The sequence below is a fragment of the Calliopsis andreniformis genome, chromosome 6 (genome assembly GCF_051401765.1).
Source record: "Calliopsis andreniformis isolate RMS-2024a chromosome 6, iyCalAndr_principal, whole genome shotgun sequence".
Lineage (NCBI taxonomy): Eukaryota > Metazoa > Arthropoda > Insecta > Hymenoptera > Andrenidae > Calliopsis > Calliopsis andreniformis.
Window position 1 is genome coordinate 12,221,826 of NC_135067.1, and position 27,542 is coordinate 12,249,367.

The following is a 27,542-nucleotide window of genomic DNA, read 5'->3' on the forward strand; positions in this document are numbered from 1 at the left end:
ATTTTGTTATGTTCAAAATTCATTAAGGTAATAAAAATTGAGTTATGATAGCTATGAATAGATACCCTTAAGAAGACCTTTGACATTGTCATTTCTTAAAGACACAGACCCAAGAAATACATCTTCATTTCTATTCTGTTTTACCAATTCCTCGGAATATTGTTTCTGTGAATTATTCTTCCATCTCTTACATCCACAGCCAAGACAATTTTAAAATTGTTATTTAATAACATAATTGCCCTGCTAATGGAATATGTAGGTATAAATATCTACACGTTCATTTGCATCCTGCTTATTTCTGACTACATATTTCTGACTCATATCTAACATGAGAGAATCCTATCTAAAAATTAATGTCTTCAAACGTCACTATTCTGGACACTCGATGAATCCTTCCATGAACAAAATTAAAGCCATCAATATGGCCAGTCACAGCTTCGCCACGCGCCACTGTTTTCTCCAGCGCCACCAGCAGAAATAGAATTAGCAAAAGTAGAGCCTGAAGGCTAGTTCCTTCAGCTTGAATCACGTATTTGGGTGCCCGTATTTGCGTATTGTGTAAATGCGAAACTCGACGTCGCGCCTCGTCGCCGTCGTTGTCGTTGTTGTGTCGTCATCGTGGCCATGCAAAGGCAACCAGCCTGGCAGACAGAGGCAGGCAGCTGTGACTACTTCCAGGTCTGATGAAAACACGGTTGTACCCCGAAACTTTGCATTCGCCTGTCCCGCGGAAACGTGTAAATGTTACGAAGCGAGATTCTGCCGCTAATGAATTAGGAATGAAGCGCGCTTCGTTCCGTGGCGCGGTGGCCAGATATGACGATACAGACCGTTTTCTGCGGCCGCTTCTGTGCTTTGTTTAATGAGAAAACGCGTCTGGCCTGCACGCAACCCCCTGGCTTCGCTTTTTTACGGTACTATCGGCGACGAGGCGCGTTTGCAACGCGCGAAAGGATAAATTACGGCAATACCCTCGCCCCTTCTGAGGCAGCGGGATTATACTCGGATTCTTAAAGAACTTAAATTTTCATTAATATTTTCGCTGAATGAGCATTTAAAAACGTGGAGTATGAAATGAAAAGTCTCTGAAGACTGATATTAATTTTCTTCCTTTTCTTTTGTAGGTTTCAGATTTCAATTTTGAAACTAGTTCTAAAGGCAGTATTTCTGTTTAAATGATTGTAAATAATTTTTCAGTATAGTAATTTTAAGTAATGCTATTCTGTCCAATTCTGTTTGAAAGAATTTTCCTGTTTCATTGATTTGTTGGAACTGTATGGATCCAGTACCTACTTGTAATTTTTCAGTAATTCCTGGGTAGAAGAATGTCCTCTTCATTCCTTTACAATAATTGTTTTAAACGTCAAGCATTAGATCCCCTGCAATAGAGATATAAATTTTTTTATTTAAATCTCGGTAGCCACAATTTTAATTTCATGAATCTTAAATACCCTAAAGTAAGAATACATTCTTTGGTCTAGATTCTACAAGGAAGTGTCACCCACATCTAAAGCACTGTTGACAACTCCCAGCTCACGTCTTCTCATTAAATAGATAACCTATCAACGTTGCAGCAACCTCCTTATCGTGGACGCCACGTAACAATGCGTCATTCATGATCCACTCAAAGACAGCCAGTCCATATCGCCAGCCGATCGGTATTGAAATCGAAGCCGCGTTGATCAAATTAATTTTCCAGATTGCATGCAAGGCAGGATTAATTCCCCGTATGCAAACAGGCTCGCATAATCAAAGTTCCCGGCTAATTTCAATTTCACGTGTCATTTGACTGCGATAACAAGCCAGTATAAACTGGCCTCTGCGCCAGCGACAAGAGAAAACCATACGCTGAAACTTTGACTGATGATTTAAACTCCCTCTGCCTCTCGACAACGTCCACGCATTTACAATCCCTGGACTGGTGCATTAAGAACCCCAGCGAATCAAGCTGCAAATATTTATCGGAACGCGTGATTACAGAGCAATCACAGGGAAAAGGGGCACGCGAGTCCCGCGGCACTCGATACACTTCGTCCCCGTCCCTCCGCTTTTAATTGCTCTCAAGAAGTCTGTCTATTATCAGGAACAAAGCGCGCAGCGAGGCTATCATAAGGTAGGATCGCAAGCTCCACCGGTGACGTACAATTTATCTCGAATTCCCGGCGGATGGGGCGGTAAAAACAGGCGGGGATCTGCGATACAATAAAACGCACACCTTCGCTCCGGGGCCGAGCACCAAAAAGATGGTGCACCGTGTTGGAGGGAAACCAAAGCAAACAAACCGACCATCCCCCGCCAGCCAACTATCCTCTTGGTTGCTGTTGTCGTCGACGTCGCGATGGCACGGCGCGATACAATGCGATAAAAACGCAACCGTGGAAACTCACGGAAATACCCGACAAGGGAGTAGTCAAGGTAACGGCGGTTTATTTCGTGCTACGGGTAAATTACTGACGCTGAACGGGGTGCAAGGGGTAGAGAGACCAGGCGGGCTTGGACGGGGATCGGAGACGGCAGTGAAAAGAAACGCGAGAAGAAAAAGGTAACGAGGATAAAAAGCTTGCTGCGGGGGAAGAAAGGTACGCGACAACCCCTTCCCCTCCCCATTCCCATGTCCCGAGCACAGCCACGTCATCCCTCGCCGCGATCCATCGCGAATGTTGTTAATTGCTAAAACGGAAAGCTCAGACTGTTCAGACCGCCTCTCGTTGCCTCGCCTCTCGCCATGCATCGCGAACTTTTGTCTACCGAGTAATTAACGTTATTTCCTCCGAGCGAATGGCGGTTAGAAGTTTCGAGGTGTCTTGGGCGGAACGCGTAAACTAGATGTCGGCGGAGACTCAATCCGTGCGAGAACGGAATAGGAAAAGTGGGATCCGAGGAATCGAGGGATCTCTGTTAGCTGGTACAGATACTTGCACGCTCTGCTGGAGTATCTTAAAGTTAAGCTTAATCCAGCTGCGGTATCGAGGCGCTGTTCAATTTTAAATGCTGAGGTGGGATTTTCTACGGGGCGTTCGGATACTGGTGGGGGAAATCTGAGGGCTGATTCCAGGTGGCAGAATGAGAAGAAAATGAAGGATAACAGAATTGCATTTGAGTCTTGGGTTGCTCATCAGAAGCGTTTGAAGAAAACAGTGACTATTATAGTGACTGACGTAAGAGGACACTGCATCACACTGTTGCGATGGGATTCTACGTCATTTGACCCGGAGAGTAACTGTAATAATCACTGTTTTTCAGGGCATGAACCCTGCCTCGTGCTTCGTTAACAATAGTGACATTTTATTTGCTGAATTATAAGCGAGTTTTACTTATAGCTTATATATTTCTTAAAGGTTAACCACAATTGTCTTATTTTGACGCCTGAAATTAGCTTTTAAATTTTCTGGGTTACTAATCTTGAGTTTAATGAGGAAGGGAAATATTAAAAGTATCATGTAGGTCTTTGAAACCTCGCGTTACTAATTAAGAATCAATTGGACCATTGAAATCTATTCAAGTAATCAAGTATCACGACCCTATTTATATAGAATATTTAACTCCACTTTTTATAACTTCTTTGGTACACCTAATCCTCAATGTGAGAATGGTCTCTGCTCTGAATTTTTTTTCCATCCCCTTCGTCAGCTTTTCTTTGCAACGAAATATAAAGTCTATGGGAACGTTCCGTCGGATGAAAAGTAAGAACGTGAATGGAACTTACTGCTACAGTTGAAAACACCCGGTAAGTCTTCGTTCCTTCGAGTTTCCTGCTTCTTATTGATTTCACGCTACCGCGCAAATTACCCAAGTGTAGTGAAAAGCGTAACAGGGTATGCTAAGAAAAAACCAATACAATCTGGTTGGAAAGTCCTTGCTCTTTTTTTTCTTTTTATCGATCATCTTAGATAGCACGACCGAGGGTATGTATTACGTTTCAATCGTATGGAAATCTGACGAAGCGACGCTCGAGTAGCGCGCTAGTTGGAAGAGAAAGTTAATGCAACGTAAGCTTAGGCATTGTCAGTGAAAGATGATGTCCCCTGCAAATATCCACTTGTTAAGGTTTCACTTCAATCGCTGTGTACTCCATAGCTTTCCGCTGATTGTCTATCAGGACTTGAACGATTCATAATGCGCGATACCTTCAGCACTGCGCTAAAGTTACAATACTATTCCTCGCGGTTGGTGGTCCAACTCGGTGACTGATGTTGAAGGCTTCCCTTGTCACTCTAAGTAATCCTTTATGCGCTTTTCGTGTCTACTTACAATGCGATCCAAAAATGGATCGTTTCATTATCCCCCAGAAAATGGAAAGCACGTGGAAATCCTGTGGATGGGTTTTTCCTTTAAACCTATATCCAACTTCATAAATTCTGAACGTCGTTCAAGTTGAATATACGTTTTGTTATATCAACTTTCATACCAAGTTATACTGCTGTTGCTTGGGAATTCAGCTATTTATCTTGATTCTCTATTCTCAGTATTTTATCGTTTCCAATACAAGAGATTTTATGTTACTCTTTTCCACTCACCATTTTTACTATTTTAGGTATGTAGATTATTCAGAGTAGTTAGAGCCTTTTCAAGTATGAATTTATTGAAATCTAATTTCCCTTCTTTCCTTTTACTTATTTAATATCTAAATATTTTTTTGTAAATTTCATAAACACTATACAGCTACTCTTTTGTTTAAGTAATAAAATACCACTGATAATTTTAGATAGAAAGGCTCAAGAATATCTACCACTGACCTTAAAGTATACCTACATTTGCATATACCATATCATCCTCTACAAAATGAAACTTGACTACCACCACTGCCAAAACTGACAGAAGCCATTTACTCTAAAGTATCAGAGCAGTGGAAGTTGCAATTTGCATTCACCTGACACTTTGCCAACGAATGCATATGATCGTGCATTGTCACCGAATTTACGTAAATATTACTGCAAACTGTTCTCTAACAGTAGTCCACAGCTTGAATGGCAATTTATATTCATGCGAAGAGAAGAGCTAGTCTTTTAAGCTGTTTGATGATTTACTGCATAGTTCGAGTCACTGCTGATGCTTGTTCCTGCGCGATTTTACAGCGAGCATGAACTGTTTAGCTGGCAACGCGACTTTCCAGCTACATGGACTTCGCGGCTAATTCCAGAATGTCAGAATGTTTCTAACTACCCCTCGCCTCTTGCATCTCCCAAAGGAGATTCCCCTATTCTTACCTAACTCCTGAATATTCATACAGATTAATAACTTTCTGTTTTCTTTCTACGCGACGCGTAAGAACTTTCCATCCCTGGAGTATTGTTCTGACGGCGCGACACTGCAAACAAGCCTGAATCTATACATGAAAATTAGATCACAAACTCGAGACCTCGGTTAGCCCAAGGAGGCGTAATGTTTTTCGCCGAGTCTCATGCGTCGCCTATGACACGCGAAAGCGCAATCTACAGACCGAAGAGAAAAAGCTTCCACTTTGTCTTCATTAATTCCACAGAGATTAGCGACAGCTGAAATTCTTAATCCTTTTACTCGGTTTCACATATAATTTCGTAGTAAAAATTCACGTCTTAAGAATCCCATTAATCCCAGGCCAAGAGGAAGATAACGTCCTCGATAATCTATACTTCACGTCGATTTTTATTGCGGATCCATAAAACGTACTCCCTTTCGAACGATTATACTCCTCCATGTTCGATAATGGGGACATTTATCTTAGCTCGTTTCATAGTGGAATATTTCAATAGCCGACGATGAAATTCCCCTAACGGAGGTGTCGATAGGTTACCAGAAAAATGGAATACGTTTTATTAGAATTAAAACAGAGTCGTTTGGGTTCCACTATAAAAAAGATAGAAACGTCAGAAACAAGGCAGAAATCTAAGTAGGTATCTTTCACAAATTTCCCGCGCAAAATGTTATTTCTGAATTACAAGCTGAATGCATCATACTCCAAGCAAGAATAAACTTCCCTCAAGCGTCTCGAAGAAAAATTATCAACGCTAAGAAGGCTCTATATCTATCGTCTTGAAGCCAGCGATATATCGTCCTACGAGACTCAGGTTGCTAGTAATTTATGCAGAACCCCAGAAAGTTCACCCACTTCTGACCTCGCCAGGAACCACCTGATTTCCTACACAAAGAGGTGACGAGCGCTAAGAACAGAATAACAGCAAATGTTGCCGGACGAATCACAATTATACGAAAGAACGAGGAGAGGAACGCAAGCTACGCGAGGAAAATGCGAGACAACTGCTGCACCTCTCTGTTTTTACTGCATTCACCGCGAACAAAGATCGCGAGGTCGTTTCAGTTTCCGGCTATATCACGTAGCAATGCGAGATGTCGAAAACAAGAAAGAGCCACGCGTTTTCCGCTCGTAGAGAGGCTTAAGGATCCGCGTCCCGTCGTTTTCTTCGAAACAAACAAGAATTCCAGTTTTCGTCACTTCCCAGACTCGCGCTTGGCCTCTCCTTCGACGGAGCAGTCAAAGAGACTGACGACGGTTTATATCCCGAGCACGAGCAAATTACGGGAGTGCAGTCGCGCAAAAAGAGAACAAGAAGAAGTAATAGGAGGAAAGTGCATTTGGTAGGTGGGGGAAAGGGGCAGAGGTGAGGAGGGAAGGCGAGATGCACGGACCTGGTACTCGTTTTTCGCGCTTTCTACCCTTATGAGCGGCAGCCAGCCTCCGCGGACTCCTGTGCTGGGCTTTTCTGACACGTTCAAAGACACGCCGACACGTGTTCTCTCGTGAAACGATATCGCTCAATGATAATAAAAAGCAAAACTCCAACTACGCGCTGCTCCATTATTAGATAACCTTGTCCTCGGCCAAAACCTGGGAAGCATTCCAGCTCGAAATACTCCTCCGTTTCACTCGAAATAAACGGTTCCCAGTCAGTCACGTGGAAGCGAACGCGCCATATTTATGAAGAGCATGCAGCGTCGGGAATGGAAGTAATCTAAATTGTGCAGGGTGGAGCAGATGCTGTTAATATATAATTATTTTCGAAAGGGTGCTGGGGAAAAATTCTTTGAATGAATGTCGCATTTGACTGGGGGCGGATATCGTGGAACACTGCGTTTTTTCGATGAATGAAGAAGTTTCGTAGATATGAGGATAGTAGAGGAAATGTGACAGGAGAGGTTTTTTTTTCTTTGTGCTTCGAAGAAATGGCTTGAAAGATACTAATTGAACTGGTCACGCCATCAAGTAATTTAGTTCTAACTTATCATATTTGAGAGACGTCGCTCTTAATGGCTGGTACTCGGGGGAAAGAGGACTATTTAGGTATCAGAGAAACAATTGCATGTCTGAGAGTTTTAGATAACTTGTGATCTCAAGTAATTAGTGCTAAAATTGCATTTATTGTATTTTGCTTTTTATAGAGACAAAACTTTAATGCAATTAGTAAATACTAGCATGTATAGTATATAGCAGGCTACAAAAAAACTAAAATGAAAAATAACAAAAATGTCTTTAAGACTCCGTTTCAGAGTTATTAATTAGACAGAAAGACTTAAAATTCATGTGGAATATGTCTGACTTTCGACTTATTCTACTGATTTCTTGATGTCTAACTTCAGACTTATTCTACTGATTTCTATATACCTGACCTCGAACATTATTCTACTGATTCCTTTACGCCTGTTGTAACTACTGCAGGCCAGCAGTAGAATAAGCCCTATATCAGACACATTTCACGCGAATCGTTAAAAGCTTTCCTCAGCAATTAATAATTTTGAAACGGAGCCTTAAACACAATGTTATTATTCTTGATTTGCGTCTAATTTTGACACACAGAATCACTCATTAAAATTTCTGATACCTACAAGTCAAACACCTATTATATAAACAATATTTTACTTTACCCCCATTCCCCTTACATCTCTTTTTACTAATCAGACGCGATACAATTAAAAGATTAATATTACTACTCCAAAATGGTATTAATGCCCCATTATTTACGAAGACTCTGTTCACGTCATATCTAACCAGCACGTCCTTGCCCCAAAAGGATGCTGAAAGAGACAGGGAGGACGGTTTTGTTTCGCGTCGTCAAATTATCAGCGTGCAGCGAGGCGAGTGCCACGGAGAGGGAAAAAGAAAGCGGTAAACGAGCGTGAGCATCGTATTTCGAAAAAAAGCAAGGAGGGGTGCAGGTCGTTCAGCCGCTCCGACGTCCGCAACCCTTTGCCACCTCGAGACTCTCCGCGTGTGTACGTGCTGTTAATTGCTGGCACAGAAAGTACAAACTTTCGGATACACCGACGCCGCGCGTAACGTGACGTACTCTCGTCCACGGGTCCGCACAGTCGTAATTAATGCCGCTTTTCCACAAAGAACAGGGAGAGAGAGCGCTAGGTGGAGGAGGAGGAGGCGACAGAGAAAGAGTTTGCGAGAGAGGGCGGAAAGTCAGAGAAAGTTGAAAGCAAAGGAAGACGAACGGGTGAAGCGAGCTGGAGCGGTAGACACGGGGCCGAGGGAAGATGAAAAATGCAAAGGGAGACATCGAGGGAAAGAGGCCGTGATGGGGCAGGGGACGGAGCGCAGAGGGAGGGGAACAGTGGAGAACAAAGAAAGAGAGAATCGGTAAGTAATGAACAAGACCGACGGAGGGGTTGGAGCGCGCGTGCTAGGATAAAAGGGGGAGGAAGCATGCAGAGTGGCGCAGTCGGAACTTTCAATACTCTACTTTTCGACGATCCGACCCCGCCGCGGAGATGTAAACCTTCCAGCGACAAGTTTCGCGGTGCAACAGCATACGTAAATGAAATACAATGCTCCGTGCAGGTATTACTTTCGCCGGGCGTGCACGGACCCTGCGACGACTGCTAACAATGTTAGCCGCTTCTCTCGCCCCTTTCTCGCGTTTCCTCTGCGCAGCTGAAAATGAAATATAAAAAGCGTCGCGATGCTCGGGCGAGAGGCGCCGCGCGAGAGATAGGCGTGGTCGTTAGCGCCTCGGTGCTTTCTCTTGCTCGTCTTCGCGCCTCTGTTAAATATCGTTTCTATCACGATTAATTCCGAGGAATGTCTTTCAGAGGAGAGAAACGGCTCCGCTACGGGACTGTGCCCGGCTGCTATTACCCTCGGAAGGCCTTTTACGGCTGCTCCGCGAAAACATTTTGTTATAGAGCGTTGAATTAGCTGACGAAAGTGCCTAATAAACGTCGAGCGAAACGACATTTCTATTTCGACTCGAACCTCCTCGGTATTTCATTTTTATGCGCTGCAGGAGTTTTTGGTGGCGCTGCTTCCTGGACCTTTGCGCTTTAAATTCGCAGAGAATGTTCTACCATCGTCGTGGTACTAGTGTTTACTATTAATATCGAGAGGAAGAAGTTTATATTGATATGAAGAAGAAAAGTGGAAACGATTGCTGGAGATTAGTTTGTTTTTTAGAAAAATAATGTTTACGGGTATAGGTATATAACCACTGGCATGTTAACCATTTATACTGTCTAATTTAACTTAAATTTATACTGTCCTCAGATAAAATATGAAACGAAGAATATTATTGTGGAATTTCCTAATATAAAATGGGTACTTCACAAAATATCCAATCGTATAATAAGAATAATTACTTAAGGTACTAGAGTACCTATAGATTGAGACCTATAGATATAGAAATTCTAAGTAATAATTAAATGCCTAGTCATGAAAACTTAAAAATTTGAAATTTGAAATTTGAAAATTTGAAATTTGAAATTTGAAATTTGAAATTTGAAAATTTAAAAATTTGAAATTTGAAAATTTTAAATCTTGGATATTTGAATTCTTAACACTCTAAAATGAACTAATTAAAAATTTTTAAACTGAAATCATAAATACTACTAGGCATCTCTCTATAATTGTCAAACTAGATATTGAAGTAGTATGAATGGCACACTCTTCTATTTTCACAATGAAAGATTAACAGGAAGCAGTAGGAGAACTAAATAGTAGAACCAGAGAGGTAAGAAACGATTGCCATTTGTTACACTCGCTGCCAAAAACGTCAACTTCTGGATTATCTCGAAACAGCATATGTCCTCACGACACTCGGCATCAGTTACTGGCGAAAAGTAGCTTATAACAATCTAACTTATCATCCTGCCAAATACGATCGTTCTTAGTTTGTCCATGGAAACATTGATCGGTTTGCGTTTACAGTATAAAATGTCTGAGTGTTTCATACAGTATACCATCGAATTCTACATATTCGTAACAAATAAAAACAGAGTTGCAGACCTTAATCAAACCGGACAAAAAACCACATTGCTTTCCTTCTATTTTCACTGTTTCGACAATCTACACACGAGCAAAAAAACTTTACATTAGTTTTCACGAAATTGGAAGCATTCTAGCATTGTAACTCGAAAAAATATGCAATTAAACATGAAACATGCATCTACTTCTATTTATGTCTCCGATACTATATTTCACTTGCATGTTTTTAGTACATATTCTTTTTTTAAAACTTCTCTCCCTCAAAAATCGATAGATACTCCCAACTATGTATCGATTACTTACAGAGGAGTCGTTTTTTAAATATTCAAAAGTACTCCATAACCAACGTATAAAAAACGTGAAATGCACTGTATTTTCTTTAATAAACAAGCGCCTATTCCCCGAGCCAAATCCGTATTTCCTAAACTGGAAATTCCCTCGAGCGAAGTTCGAACGCCCGAAACAAACAAACCAGCGCAAGATTTCGAAAACACTGGCATAGATCTGCAATATGAGCGAAGCCAACGAAAGAACTTCTGTATCAAATAATTCCTTACGGACGCTGAGCACGATTTCCTCGCGGAACAGAGAAAAACCGATCAAATCGTCGTCGGTGCGCTGTCACCTTGTTAAGAGTAATGTCGCTAATATTTTCTTGCGCGACGTGGCCGAGCGATGAAGTCGTTACGCTGGCACAATGCCAATGTCTAATTTCGCGCAGTTTCGCTGGAGGTTAGCGACACGGTAACACAGCGAATATCATTACAGCAGAAAACAAGAGGCACTGACCTACTATACACGGGCTCCATGTACGTATATAGAATGTACATAGACATACAGGACTTCGGCTAAGTCCAAGAACGCAACCCAGCATCGGAAGATAAGCGAGAATCGGTTGCATCGGGTCACGCAGCAACTTTATATCGCCCAGTGGATTAACGAGGCTATATAACGCCCATCCCCCCTTTCTCTTCCGATATCAGCCTCGGCGAGGGGGAAACTTTTTAATCCAATACTTTTTAATCAAACGGCCAGAAAGAAATTTCGCCGTGAAACGACTTATAGTTGCGAACTTTCGATCGATCGATTTAGAAGAGAGGCGTTCAATATTTCTCTGCTGGAAATTACGTAAACACCCATTGAAACCTTCTCACGAGGACAACAGGATGAAGTCTACTATCACAATAACCTCCTTCATTCACCTCGAAACTGTTGTAAATTATTAGTTATAATATAGTTTATTATCATACAGGGATCTCGCGTATCCAGTAATACAGATTGGTTAATACAAAAACAGATAAAAAATACAGAAATAAACTTAATACGGAAACTCTATTAAGACGACTCTGAGACTCTCGGTTTGGAACTGAACAACGAACCAAAAAGTGGCGATAAGATTTCCAACAGTATTTGTAAAGTAATAAACTAAACTGGAAGTAATAAGCTTCAAATTCGATTTTCTTGAAAACAAAGCCTCGAATGAAAAAATTCAATACCAAATTTTGTCCTTATTTCTTTATTTAGAATTACCCCCTGACCAGCTGTACTACGATTTTCCATCCACTCCGTACTCATTCTAACAGAATCAACGCCCCCACTGGCCAAGTACATTTTAATACACTTTCCCGCGCGAGAAGGAGGTAATTTCCTTAATTTCAGCCTTCAATCGAGCCATTCGAGGACGACTCTCGACGTCTGCTGCTCTTCCCACCGAAGATTGATTCTCGCTATTTTCCCCTGTAAATCATTTATTTTACGCTGGCACGCGAAGGTGGAGCGTTTGATCTAGGTCGTCGGTTCGAGGGAGACTGAAGGAAGGCCGAAATTGAACGTGGATTCGTGCTCGCGGGGGATCGTTAAACAAAATTACTCGAGGGTGGAGGGTCGCAGGGGAGGGGAATTGGAAACGTACGACTTATTCGGTGTCGGTGTCGTCGGGCAAACGCCGGCTAACGTCTCAAAGTTTTAACTAAATTCAACTCGGCCCGGGGAGAGTAAAAACTTCCGCGGATGTGCTCCCCCGCATCCTCATGGAAAATAACTCAAAGCGAGTCGACCGAAGGTATCAACGCTCGGCAATGCACGGACGTGACGATTCTGAGGTGACATTATCCGAGGGACCGCGGGCGTGGATCGCTGGGAACTTCAGAGGCTTGCAAGCTGCGGTAAAACCTGTCGTCGTCGTCTGTTTAATTTCACGTTAGAGCGATTCGCCTGGACTATATCGCGGAAGACCCGTTTGGACGACGAGGGGAGCCATTACGACGCCGCGGTTCATTGTCTCTCTAACTAGTTTACCGTTTTGAATGCGACCGAATTTAGATAGGCTACAAAACGCAACGGTGAACGATAATACCAAGAACAGGTGTCGAAACAACGCTATTGCAGACACGCTCCAATTATCTTATCGGCTTATATTTGCTGCTGTGATTAATCAAACGGTGAACAATGCCTCTCCCCTGATAGTTGGACTCGAACAATGATCGCGATTGCACAATGCGCAAGTGAACTGTTCGAAGATACTGTGTCCTGTGGGAATTAAAGAAACTTAAATGCTGTTCTTTATTTCGGAGAATAGTTGAAGGGTACAGTAGAGAAATGAGAATTTTAGGAAGACAGGGTTGGAACAAGTGGGCCCTGTTCGTATTTAATCTCGTAACTGTACGAGACTTTAAACTGTTGCACTTTAAACGCCTAATATTCGCGTAAAATGTGACACAGTGAAATCAGTAGAATAAGTTTCAAGCCAGACACAGCGAAATCAGTAAAATAAATCTCGAGTGAGATATAGAAAATTCAGTAGAATGTGGCTTAAGCTAGGCGGAGAGAAATCAGTAGAATAAGTCCCAAGTCAGACACAGAAAAATCAATAGAATAAATCCCGAGTCGGGCACAGAGAACCCAGTAGAACAAGACTCACGCCAGACGCAAAGAAAACAGTAGAATAACTCCCAAATCAGACACAATCGAACCTCGTCTTATTTCAGTCTGATAACGAAAAATAGTCTTCAAATACGATTTCTAAAAAACGGTGGACATTAAGCTCAGCGTTTATCACCAGCCGAGAATGGAGCGTTCATCGGAAGAACAGGGCACTATATCTCTCAGTGAAAGGTAATCGCAAATGCCATAAGCATTCAGCACCTTCATCGGCTTAGGAACACAAATCCTTGGTTATTCGTCGAGCGTGTCCGAGTTCGAGCGTCGAATTCCCCTCGATATAGGCGGAACGCTCGATGCTCGCCTTCTATTCCCGAGAACCATGCCAACATCCGCAGATGTAGCCGCGAAAGCGTTAATAACTCTCCTCGAGGATTTTCCTCACGTACCGTCCGATATTGTCCAGAAACAACACATGAAATTACTCGAAACATCGTCGACCACCTCGTAAACACTGGAAATATATATCCAAGCTTTTTATTGCCGGTCGAACGGGAGAGAAACTCGGGGTGGCATGGGGGCAGACGTCGGCCACAACAGTAGGCGAATGAAACGAACGAACGAACAGGAGAAAGAATGAAAAGGGAGTCGGTCGGTGGATACGAAGGCCGTGTCTCCAGGGAGTCGTGCCAAAATTGTTAACAGCCGAGACAGCCGTGTTATAGTCGGCATGTGTTCCCAATCAGTCGACAGAGAAAGGGAAAAAGGGAGAAGTGGAGACAGGTGGCTGGCCTACCTGAGGTCTACCTATCGCGAGCCTAAAACTCTTTTGAGGCCTCTTCGAACGGGACACTTCTGGTGACTCACAACTGTGATTGATAGAGATTCGTTCTAGGAATGGAAGCAAGTATACTAGCTGTTGCTATAAGTAGATTCAAATTTAACTAAGCTTGGACGATCAGAAATGGTATAGGAATGTGATAACTAGGGGGTAAGAATTAGTACACTTTTCTTCTCATTGCATCAATGAATAATAAAATAAAATAAAATAAAATAAAATAAATAAAATAAATGTAACAAAATAAAAATGTAACAAGTAACGACTGTGTACACGTACAATAGAGTCAGTAGGAACATTCAAAATCATAGAATGTCAGGCGACCGACTGCCGCGTTTCATCAATAACTTTCTCTTTTAATGGACGAAGTATTGACAGCTTTAACAAACTGATATATACATATGTACTCACGGCCACGAGAAACTTTTTCGAAAAGCATTTTGATGTTTCCATCCGAAGGGCTGCAAACTCATTCATTTATTCACTCGACTCGATATAAACGAAATACTTAAAACCTATCAAATAAACCTACCACTTTTCCACAAAACTGAACGAAATTCACCGAACAGTCAAACACAGTGTTCATTTTCCACCTTTACATGCAACGAATACTCCGAAACATTACTGGAAGCTCAACTATACGAAAAACCGTGTCCAATATTCAACCTACATCGCGACAGTCGATCGAGGGAGCACAGGATTTAGAACGCGTCCCAATCGACGAGCAGAGACATTAAACGAAAAATCGATACGGTAACGTTGGCGTTCGAGCCATTCCAACGACCAGATTACGCAAGTATTGTTACTTTCATATAGGAATACATCCGGATAACGTTTGCGCCGTTTTTATTCAGAGCGTCGAAGGAAACAGGGGCGGGTGATCCTTTTCAGACGTTCTGCGGTTCGGCGTTTGCAAGCAGCAGGACGAAAGGAACGAGAAAACGGAACAACAACGCTGCGGGACATCTGCGGTCGTTGGAGATCGAAATACGAGATACCTCTCGCCAGTTTTCGCTGCATAAAGCGGGGTTACAAAACGAGACATCCAGGCACACAAGGTGACATCACCGACAAGATAGTCGAGAAATTCGTTTGTGAGCCAAATAAACGCGCCCCTGCGAGCACCTGGGAGGCGCAATTGCGCCACGAATCGTTCAAAAATGCGACCCGAACTCCTCCGTTGCCCTGCCGAGCTTTAATATCGCGCGCACCAGCCCTGGAAAATATGTTTCCACAGAATTCTCATCGTATTTCCATAACGCGCTACGTAAAACGCACGATTGCCGTTCGCTGCTTCACGCGTGCTCTCTCAGAGATTACATTGCTCGCCAGCTGGGGTAATTTCGATTCTCTGGATGCGAAGAGTTATTCCTGGAGTCGCCACATTGTTTTATTGATTATGCTGTTGGTAATAATTTCGAAACGCAGCTATACGAAATTTATGGGATACTAAACTTGATTGTAAAATGTCTCACTATGGGACTTTTGAGTATGCATCGAAAATAGATTTTAGGGGAACACAAACATCGTCAAGCTATTTTCAAAATGGAAGTATATTTCTGTGGAACTATTTATAGTTAATATAACCGAGGAGGATTCGTTCTTAATGCAATTTTACTGTTCTGGGAACTTCGTGTTTTATTAATTTGTTCAGCGACAGAGAAGAAAAAAAATATTTTTTTTCCATTATCAATTCTGTATAATTTCTTCCTGCATAATTTGGTAAAATTTTGTTCAACTCAGATCGAAAGATGCATAAATTCCGATTTCGGAAATTGAATATTTACAAAATAAATGATCTCTGTTTGGAAAAAGTTTTCTACTAAATTGGACTATTGGACTTTAAAAAGCAAATTTAATGAATTTTTTTAATGGTGAATCCTAATAAGTTACCGAGCATATTGAATGAAAAAGTTTGGAAAATAGTGTCCATATTTGATAAAGAAAAATGATCCTCATCTCTTTTTGGATAATTTATTAAATATCATCTAACGTTCTTGATAAAACATTTACCAGCAGAGCCAAGTATTTTACTTGCAATCAGCACTGCAGCTATTGTACTCGGTTAAAATTTAATTAAAATTACCCAGTGATTCCAGTGAAAATAGTGCATAGGTAAATTTCGACAATTTTTCATATGAGCAGACCTCCAGCGTGCATTTCCTCAAGAAAATAAATTTTCACTAAAATAGTAAGAGAAACATAAAATACTCAAAGCCTCCTGAAATCACGTAAATCTTTCTCCAGCCCCCATACAAAAGCTATAGAATCTCCACAGAATAACTGTCCCATTAGAAATTTCAATGATCATTAAAATAAATCTACCATCTCGCCTTTCTCAACTGCGCGGGCATAATTTACCGCGATCGCGGAAACGTGTCCGGTATTTCGCAACGAGAAACGTCCCAACACAGTCGGCGATAGTAACGAGACACAGCTTAATTAAGGGGGCAGCATCGGTCATTAATATTTTCAGAAGGCCGTGCTCTTTCATTGCGTACGCGCTGGGGTCAAAGTGCTGCGTGTAGTGTCCTTCAGAGATTTCAGACGTGCTTTTACTTTCCTCCCCGGCTCCACTTGCTCGCGCTTTGCTTTTTCGTCTGCATAGTCGTTTTCTGGGAAGGTCAAAGGGGCCACGTCCCCATCTTGAAAACATTAATGAGCTCCCAGAACGACGTGCACGCACTGTACGTATGGTACGTGCACTTGCATACACCGTGGCCAGAAAAGGGTGGAATGAAAGAAGGGGGAGAAAAGGAGGCTTCTCTTTCAGGGAAGCTATAGTCGAAAACGTGTCGTCCAGACGGGACGCACGAGAGCTCGCGACGCTGGACTCGCTGGATCCGCTGGACAATCGCCTCTTTTCACAGGAACGACTAGAAGAGAAACGAAAATCAGCCAAAAGCACGGAATTAATTTCATTCTCCCAATGACACGGCTCTCGAGACAGTTCAGGTTAAAAATCGCCTTGAATACTAGTCTTTCTCTAGAATAGAAACCACACCCATGTCGGGTTACTCTCTCCAGATAGCATACGACGTTTTGAAGACGTCTATTTTATGTCCATTTTAAAGCTGAACGTCTTACGACGTAATTTGGAAGTAGTAGAAACATTCGAAAGCGTACGTCTTAAAGACTTCCGAAATTTACGTTCGTAAGAGGTCTTAAAGATACACTACATGAACGTAATCGTGTCTTAAAGACGTTTATTTCTCGCCTGAACATCTTATAGACGTAATTTGAGCATCTTTGAGCTGTCTCATGAATGTTTTTTAATCCTTCGTCGGTAACATAAATACGATAATCATTATAGATAGCAGGGATAATTAACCACCTCAAGAAATATACAAATATAAATGTTCGTGAAAATAAACAGGTACTTGTAATTTTAACATGGTGAACATTTAGTTAACATTTTTCGGTGATCAATAAATCAAGAATAAAATTATTAATTTCATACTGGAGTCTTGCATCAGCTCTGTTACCGATGAAGGATTAGGACGACCTAAAGACATACTGATTTGTAACTTCGAACCTTTCAAAGACATCTTTTAAACAATTTTAAGACTCTTCTCCTGAACCCTACTAGTCTCTGTGTTACACAGAATGTCTGTGTACAGCACGACATAATCAAACATTTCCCAATGATACACCATCGCTTTCGAGAGGGTAATGGTGTTCCGTGACGAGAACTCATTTATCAAAATACAGTTTATCCCAGATTACAACGATCTGTAGTCCGCGTCCTCGGGTCCCTTTCACTCTCCCAGCCTAGGATTATTCGGAAAGAGCTGTAAATATGCCGCGCTTAAATCGGCGAGAGGATATAGAATTGGCGTAAATAGGGAAATATTCGCTTGAAAAATCTATGCGCACGTCCGAAGTGAATACTCTTGATGGTGTCGCGAGCGGGAGCGTCGAGGGGGTTTGAAATTTATGTTTCGCGCGCGGCCTGTGTACCCTCGTGTTATCGAGCATCGCAGGGAGATCTATAATAACTGCTCGCAGACGTACCCCGGATGTATATCATCCCCGAAGCAGCTCCCAAAGACCGAGTATAAACGAAAATGGAAAATTTATTAAACGAGACGAGCGTCGTTCCGCTCGTACCAATAGAAACGAGCCAGTAAATCTCTCATCGGGACGCTAGATTATCACGAGGAGTAACGGTTCAACCGTTAAAGTTAGAAATCAATCGCTCATTGTTAAACAAACCAAAGTTTGGCATTCAAGGCCTCGCGGCATGGTCGACGAGACCATACTCGAGCCAGCGAGCCGCGGGAGAGATTGGCCAGCCGATAAAAGGGAAGAAAAGGAGGGAATTCCTTTATCGCGGAATTGTTCCAGATTTATGAGCTCCAAGAGTTCGGCTATTCAAATTTTTCAACTGCTCTTTCTTGCCTACCTAGAAGACCGCAGCTTTCAGCCCGACGAGACACGCCGACGAAAGAGGGAAACCAATATAGAAATGGAAGAAAGCAAAGTCTTTATACAGACGAGCGGATTCGATATTGATGAGCTCTAATAACTTCGATCTGAAAATTTCGAATTCTCCTTCCTCCAGCCGCGGCTACCGCTGTCGTCTGAGGTTCCTCCTCGTGTATACGTCGCTAATGCGACCGGTTCGTATTCGTTCACAATAAATCTTCATTCGATATTGGCTTCCCCATTAGCGAAGTTTATCGTAAACGTCGAAGGAATATAAGAAACATAAATCCCTCGAAAGTTGCTTCGAATTCGGTGCACAATATCTTACCAACTCGAGCATTAAAGAGTTTAGCTGTTTCGCGAGCGAGTTTGCTTTCAATTCTTCCAAACGTACCTCGTTACGAGGGCAAGAAGCTGAACTGAGTTCTCTGGGGTAAGTGAATGGCTATCAGAAATTAATTTTTCTTGCTTCTATCGACCGACTTCGGATATCGTGTTTTCATCGACTGAATTATTTAGAAGTCTTCGTACCGTGGAAACTTGCGATACCGTTTGATCAAAATCTTTGCGACATTTTTAGTGACGTGGAGTATTTTTAATTTTTATTGAGTCACTGAGCTGAATGGGTGCTTCGAAAGGAACGAGTACTAGAAATTAATTTTTCTTACTTTCATCGACCGACTTCGGATATCGGATTTCCGCTGCGGGAAATATTATTTCAGTTGAGAATATTTGTATTACCTTTAGTTGCCTTTTGTAATAAACTCCCTTCAATGTCGTTAATCACTGTTCAATTTAAAATAATTACTTCCTTTGAAAGAGTCTTTTAACATTCTTTGCAGTTTGATACTTCATTCGTTAAAATTTTACACTGAAGATCATATCTATTTAATTTCTTGCTACAAGGAAAATTGCCATTGCAATAGAAATTCTGTTTCACGTAATAAAATACTCATTGTATGCCAGATTTAGCAAAAAGAAGGATGGATGTATCAATCTACCCAAACTATGCGATAGTAGATCATCCCTGATGCATGGAGCTCAAAAAACTGCAAGGAAAATAATTATTTAAATTTAAATTACACGTAGTCAAAGGATTATCAATTGCAACGATAGGATTCCCCAATTTCCAGTCGAGTGGAATCGCTAGCGTAACTACACAATGTTGCAGCATTCCTAGTTTCAGATTACAACTGCTGGTTTGATCGGTCGCTGTTAATCATGCAAAGAGTAAAACGCACTTCGAGAGATGCTTCAATAGCTTCGATCTCAACGTCGAAACCATTCAAGATCATATACATTACAGCTGGTTTATCAAACTCGTCTATCAATTGGATACGTAATGCAACATATTTTGTCGACATCAGCTCCCATTTGCTAGCCTTATCGACAGACTGCAGCGCATCATTTAGTGAAACGCTCACAGATATAGAAGCCACATCGATACTTCACTTTTATATTCAATTGTTTCGTCAACCAATTTTAGAGCAGATCCCTTTCGATCGTTTAGATAGTGGTCAAATGGTTGGAATTGCGTGGAAACAGCTTTACGAGAAGAGCAAGCTAAACAGAATTTATCCCTTTAACAGTTTAATAAAATTGAACATTTTGGTGAAAAATATGTACTTGTTTACTCTTTAAAATATTTGTATGCATTGTAACAAATGTAAAAAGAGCATATTGTATTTTTTATTTTAATTTTATCAACGTACTTGATGGGATGCTCGAGTCTCACTCGGGATAAAGTATCAAAGCGTTAAAGAATTTGAGAATAATTAGAATTCATTTAAATAAAAAGAAAACTTTAGAACTCACCATGATTACAATAGAATCAGTGAGTTGTAGAACAGTAGATACAAGCTCAAAAGGAGTCATTAAAAAATCTCAAATCTACACATCTAAACCCTAGAACCAAGATACATTAGTATTAAGTCTAAACATTGAGATCAAACATCTCAAAATGTGATTTCTAGACTTATACTGTTCCTCAGCTCACCGATTCAATCAAAATATTGATTTTCCCTAGCATTAATAAACTTCAATGTTTACCGACATCTCATCAACGATACCAACAGTTCAAATCCTAGTATCCATTAATACTCCACATCCTTTCCACTCCACCCTCTCTCAGAAACAACTCATCCCGATCGCAGCATCTAACAAGTTGCAAGGCACTCCAGAAGAAAGCTCGATTTCAATGTGCAACTATGACAAATCAGGCCAACAAGTAATCGAGTCCGTGTCTACAGAGACCAGTCTCAAGACCCGCTGCATCCTTAACGCCGTGTTCCGAATACGGGTCAAAGGCAATACGTACAGAGTCGATAAGGCGAAGTTCAAGCATACACGCGGAAGAGCATACCCTCGGCATTCTTGTCGGGAGCAACGATATTGGTTGCGCGTGCAGCCAAGCGGATCCGAGATATCGAAACTCGTGGCTCGAACCCGTCATTCTTCCATAATTATTATGCCCTCGAGTCGCGAGGAGGCAGCGCGAGGCAGCTTCTGCTCGCTGCTCGAGCGGGGCAACCTTTTGAAAAAGAGACCAGGTAGGCGAGGTAAGAATGGCCGAGCGTGCATGTGGATATGCGCTGGTGTACGCTGGAGAAAACGAGAGGAGAGACGGCGAGACGAGGAGAAAAAGCGGTAGTACCGGTCTAGCTTGTCCTCGGCGAGTACTTCGGCACGTAGGTAGGTAGGCTGTCTTACGCCATACTTACGTTGGTACCGTGTGTACTAAAAGTATTCCCTGCCTGACTATTTTCACCTAATTTATGGGAAGCCAGGGCGAAACGAAAAGTGGAACTTTTTGGCTGGCTGCTACGGAGACACTTTGTCAACTATACGGTTGCGTTCCACAAGAGGAGAGACTTCTAAAGGAGAAAATTTTCGAAGCTTAAGTGCTGGAGTCTTTTACAGACACTTTGTCTTTAAGACAATATCGAACTTAGTGCAATATTATCGAAAGTTATTGTTTTAGGAAAGATGGGAGAAGATTTTTTATACGAGCTCTATTTTATAGGATATAACTATTCCATGACACTTAAACCTCAGCTGGTACAGTATTAATTTTAATACTGTTATAATTCCATTATGCAACATTATCTGCACATAGTAGTATACAGAAAATTAGAAATTATTTACTGTATTAATTTCTATAGAATTATACATGGATATGGTTCATAGTACATGTAAAACTTTGAGTTAGCAGAAATCATAGCAGACAAAAACTCGAACTTTTAATATGACAAACTTCAATCACAATATAGAAGCACTGCGTAAAGTACAAGCTACTGCATCGTGTTTAGATATGCATCGTTTCTTTGTCATAGTATCCTGGTGTTTATTTAACACAGTTATGATTACGACTCATTTACGACGCAATAAACAATGACTATTACCAATCAATCATTGCATAGTGTAAAGGTATCAAGGACGGAGAGGATCGATTAACTTGTTATAGTTATTAGTCCTTTCTCCCGTCTAAGTTTCAACTGTCTCAGATTTCATCGGGTTCTCGTAGGAGCTTAGACAGCGTCGATTGATATTCTATCCTATGAATATTCACTTTCTACTAGGCCACTGGACAAGTTCTTTTCGATTTCATCAAATAAGCCTCGACTTTCTTCGCCTAATAACACGTTTGTTTTATTCCATACAAATTTTTCGTTTCAGACTACTAGTTTAAGGTCAGCGCACTAGGTGAACACAATGTCACATTCACTGGGACTCTCAATCAAAACCATAGTAAATCGAACTACACCAATTACAAACCACGCATCAGCTAATAGGTGCATGCATTTTACATGAGCGTAATTGCCACACCGATGAAAAATTTCACAATGATCATTTAATTAGCTGATCTAATCGACAGACCATGATAAACTGTGGCAGACACACGCTAATCTTTCACACACGGAGATTCAATGATGAATGATCGCGAAGCTATCAAATACCACTGCACGGCTGTCATTAACGCTTCCATATTACCATCCGAAACTGACGCAAAGAGGGATAATCGTAATGGTATCGTATTCAAGCGTAAACGTTAAAGCTGTCGCGTATCAAGTGGTTCAGAGATACTCTGTACATTCCACCCAAAAGTAAAGCTAGATGCGCACTAACAATTGTAGCTGAGCAATTATTTTAGCAGTTTCTCAGGGATGACTAGCAGTAATTAAAAAGTCATCAGTATCAGTTCTTCTATTAGAAAGAACATACAGAGTGTTTTAGATCTCAATCAACAAACTTTGCTAACTGCTTACTAAAGCTCATAGTACACTATATAAGTACATAATAAATCTAGACTATAGATCACACAGTACTATTATCAAAATAGTGGATTTCTCTAAATTCCAAACTATCCACGCAAAACTTTAATTTTAAATTAAAGAAAGTATTTGAAGTTCCCAGAAAGTATCGATGCCTCTGTCGATATCGATTACAGGGTAGTGCACCCTAACCCATCTCTAGCATCTAGATAATAGCTCAACCAAAGTTGCTACTGCGCCTGGCTCCACTAAACCCTCGATACTATCGAGAATTTTTTCTAAAATCCCATTAACGAGAATCACCGTAAACCTGTCAATCCTTTGGCTATCGATCGCGCGTTATTAAAGTCCCAATCCCAGCACTAACAAAGGCCCAGCAAGGGACAATCGCTCGCGCGGCATGTGCGGTCTTAAATACGTTGGCTCCTGTGCGGAAAGCTTATAAGCGACATATGCGCAGCGCGTACGCGCTCCCCTGTCCTCGCAGGGTGCCACTGGATGCGTTAATGCGCGATAATGCGCCATCATTTCGTTCCATTCCATTTCTATTTACCCCCTAAGCCTCAGGTGGAATTTTCCCTCGGTCGGGGGCGACAGAGAGAGGAAAAAAAAAGGCAGCACAAAGCGAGAGGGGATGCAAAAAGGGAGCCACAGGCCCGGGCGTTAACTCAATTATCGTTCAAGTTAGCACGTTGGAGCAGAAATTAGTTCCAAGTTAAGCTAATTCACGGTTAAGTGCGAGACCGTGACTCAAACCAGCGATAAGGAGAGTCTCGAAACCTAATAGGATCTGGCCCGCGTGTTATCTCCTCTCGAAAAGTCGTATTAGAAGCGGCAATACGACAAGTCCCTCCTCCCGTCCGACGTTCAATCGTTATCTGTCCGCCGCGTACGCACCCACACAACCGACCGACCCTGTTTATCACCGAACTAAGCGTACATCGTGCTCTCGTTCACATCGACCGAATAAACGGCACCGACCAGAGATACGTATCGCGGATTTACACTTGCCGAGCGTTTGCCCCTGACGGTTATGTTTTTATACGTCGTCCAGTATCGACGTTGCAGGCTGCTCGTCCATGGCCAGGTATGCGAGACCGTGTTTAACTTCAATCGCTCAAATATTTACCTATTAATTCGCATGCGCAAATAGGGTAGCCAGGCCAGAGAGCCTCGGCTTTTGTTGCTCCTGCGCGGGCACGTACGAGGCGCAGCGGAAAATGAGGAAAGGAGCATTGGGGCCAGTTGTTTACCGATGCCCCAGTAATTACCATTCTTCGTCCAGGGAGTCCGAGGACCGTCTCGAAGCGAGCCGGCGCGGAGGTGCCGATAACACGATGATGAGGCAATTAATATTGATGTAACGCGAAACCGGAGCTATTGTCAACGGAATGCAGAGCATCCGTGGGAATTAATATTTAATCCTCGCGATCACGGCGAGACCAGCTGCGCTCGTTGTCCCTGCCTCGTCGCGGATTTTTGACGCGAGCGTCGCGGAATTCGCAATGCGGCTTGGTCGAATATTCAACGGGAGCTCGCCAGGCGTAATCAACTTTGCGAAGCTTCGCCATCGCGCGACAACGCAATAATTATTATGCGCCCTTAAGAAACAAACTCCATCCCCCCGCCCCTGGAGCCAGAGTTTCCTTCTTTGTTTCGCCCTACCCTTCCGACGATCGTGCTGGAGGAACGAAGTACGGTAATTTGAAAACGCAATCGTGAGCCTCGAATAACTCGGGCTACTTGAGATACTTTGCATGCCGTCTCGCAATCTCGGATCGCGCTGTAGAAACTATTATGCTCCTTTTTACGCTCAGAGTGCTTATCGTTTCTAAACCGACGATGTCACGAACGTGACGCGCGCAGGCCTTGGGATCACGAATTCGGGAAATGCGAGTGTGTAATTGACGACAACTAGAAGATCGCCATCAAAGGCAAGAAATATGGAAATTGTGGCCGTTCAGGGAAACGCGGCGAATGGTCGCGCTTTTGCGTTGATAATGATTCGACGGGATTTCGAGCAAAACGTACAGTTTCCTCGCTGATTAATAAGCTACAGGTTGGTATTACTTTAGTCGGTACTTAGTGTTTCGGTTACAGAGGCTTTGGGATTAGGGGTTAGGTCTATCAATGTTTCTGTATGTGATATGATATAGGGAAATAATTTTAATACGTATAATAGGGAAATGGTTCATCTAGAAATATTTTAAATATCGTAAATACAGGTTGTCCCACTAAGAATAGGTTGCTTAGTTATTTTCGGTTGTGATTGTGAAGAGAAGAAAAATGTTTAAAGCACCTACGACAAGTTGCAAGGAAAATTTTTTACGGTATGTATAAAATTTCCAACGTTTCAACGGATTTCTAGGTTTTTTGTACGCAAAAATGAATGAACGCGTACTTTTTTCTTCTGCTCCATATAATTGAAAAAATGTGTAGTTGGAGGAGTGTAATAGTGTGACCTTAGAACGGCCTTGTCAAAGCTGACCTCACGGTAAAAGGCAGAAACTCTGAAGAAATGAAAGGAGCGTACATATGCGCTAGTAACCCGAATTTATTTATCGTTTAACTCTGAAAAGATTACGGAATCAAAACGTTTTAAATAATTTCGTGTATTTACTCGGTCTACTAATAAGTAGAAAAGTATGTTGAGGATTAGTGAAAAAGGTATTTTAAATGGAACACTGTATTTTATCTGAATACCTTACGTTGCTAAAACTAAAGAAATAATTTTTCGCTGTTTCTTTGGATACGTAGTATTATACTTTTAGAAAATGGTCAGTTTTAGCTTTCAATAGTTTTGGTACCGGTATTATAAGGAATGTACTATGATAAGAACACTGTTATTTCAGTATGAAATATAATTAATGATAGATATCTAAGTATTGCCTTATTCCCAATTTATAAAAACTATATTCGTAGGTGTTAGGTAAATGTATTCTACTTCGACTATTTATTGCGATAGAATGTTACTCCTTATTGTCACCTATATTTTTAGTAAGACAAAAAAAGGATCGCTATACGTATACCTACAGAAAATTGACAACTTTTCAATTAACATACCAAACATGAAAAAATAACACATTTCCATTGAATTGAAACAACCATCTCCAAAATTACATTCCAAAACCCGCGGATCCAGAAAGAGAGCATTTTTGCTCGCAAACATGAAACCAGTCATTCAAAATATAGAAAACGCCCGCGGTTAAAGGGACAAAAGAGCGCGCGTATATCGCAGATCGATGAATTGTATCGAACTCCTCAAGGTCGCTGTTCCCGCCAGCTGACTTCGACAGATTCGATCCGCCTCGACGCAAGGCTCCATTCCATCCGCGATTACGACAATTCGATCGCGATAAGAAGCCTCGACCGAAATCCCCGCGGAAGATCAGCGCGCACGCGAGAAATCGGAACAAGATACGAAACGGCCTCTCGCCGAGCAGCACAATACATAATCCAAACGCGCCAGGCGTGCACGTTTCGATTGGTCGAGCTCCGAGGCGTCACCTCGCCGCGAGAAGAACGAAGAGGAACTCGCTGGCTCTCGAGAGGCAGCGAAACGGAGCAAGCAAAGCGCGCGGGAGTCAGAGAGGAACGCCAAGGAGAATCCCAAGAAAAAGAAGAGGACCGAGAAACCACAATAAGCGCACCTCTCTCTTCTCCCGCTCTCCTTTCCCTGCCCCATCAACCTCACCTCGCCTTCGGCTACCATCCTCAACCTTCCAGCATCGGAGCAAAGCCTTCGCTCCAGAACCAGAGACAACGAAAAGGGAAAGGGTACGCGAATAACAAACACGGGTGCAGTGTACAAAGCAGGCAAGGTTGCACCTGGGAAAAATGTGGATCCATGTGTTTACAGTAGACAGAATCGCCTGATTTCACAGGCACTTATTCAAACTAGTAACTACTAACTCAACTGACATATCCCATATATACAGAAAACGACTATATCAAAATATATTTCAGTTACAACCTCACCTCCTCGCAACACATACTCTCATATACAGTACATCGCTCCTCAGGAAGCTATCAAGAAAACTGTAGCGACTTACCCTGGCGTGTGGCGCTTGGGGTTGAATTTTTCCTCCCTCCGCGGGTGTATCCTTCACGGGGTCACTAACTAGCCAGCACACATCACCCATGACTGTTGCAGCGAACAAAACAAAACAACTCCTCTGCTCTCTCTCTCTTTCTCTCTCTCTCTCTCTCTCTCTTCCTCTCTGCTGCCCCGACACTCGACTCACACCGTGAACACACTCAACAGCCGGCCGTCGCTCGGCGTGAATCCGCGGTGAACGTAGTCAAGGCGAACGCGGGGAACGACACGTCGAGGATCATCGCGTCATATCGCGCCTCGACGCGAGCACAGTCGATCATGTGGGCTCGTCGGTCCCCGAGTCGCTACCGGTACGGCCAGTGTCGTCTTCCTCTCGCGCCTCGCGCCGACAGCACTCCTCATGTGTCGAGTTCGAGCGGAGTCCTTGGGCACACGGTCGCGGCGCGTTACGCGGGTCAGGGGTCGGTTCTCTGCGCGCGGAGCGGGCCTCGGGGCGAGAACGTGTTGCGACGCAGCGAGACTCGTGATCACACCTACCCCGTCCAGGCACGCAGGGCGAACTGTCGTCTGGTTGCCGCTACACGGCCCGCAGCGGGAGCGACGGAAAGCGAAACTCGATGGCGCCACGGCTGTACGGAGTCTGTGCCGTGGCTGCGCTCGGCTCGACGCTGGCGCCGCTGTCGGCCGATCCCTGTAACGAGCTCCCGCCACGCGCATTCGAATCTGAACGCACACGGGGGACTGACGGTGTGCGCACCTATGGGGTGCTCGATTTGGGATTGATAGGTGGCACGCTTCCACTCGCGATGAGTATGTACGTGGGACGGGAAATTTGAAGCAGTTTAAACGTCTTTCGAAGCTTAGAGA

The 27,542-nt window shown here is 42.6% G+C and overlaps 1 protein-coding gene across 2 annotated transcripts in view; it reads right to left on the reverse strand.

Moving 5' to 3' along the window:
- LOC143180571 (uncharacterized) overlaps nucleotides 1-27,190 on the reverse strand; it is a 288,265-nt gene extending 261,075 nt beyond the window's left edge. For both annotated transcript variants that reach the window (XM_076380390.1, XM_076380389.1), the window contains exon 1: nucleotides 26,671-27,190. In XM_076380390.1, coding sequence (XP_076236505.1) covers nucleotides 26,671-26,760 — 90 coding nt within the window. In that variant the 5' untranslated portion in view covers nucleotides 26,761-27,190. The remainder of the gene's footprint in view (nucleotides 1-26,670) is intronic.
- Nucleotides 27,191-27,542: the final 352 nt, after the last annotated feature.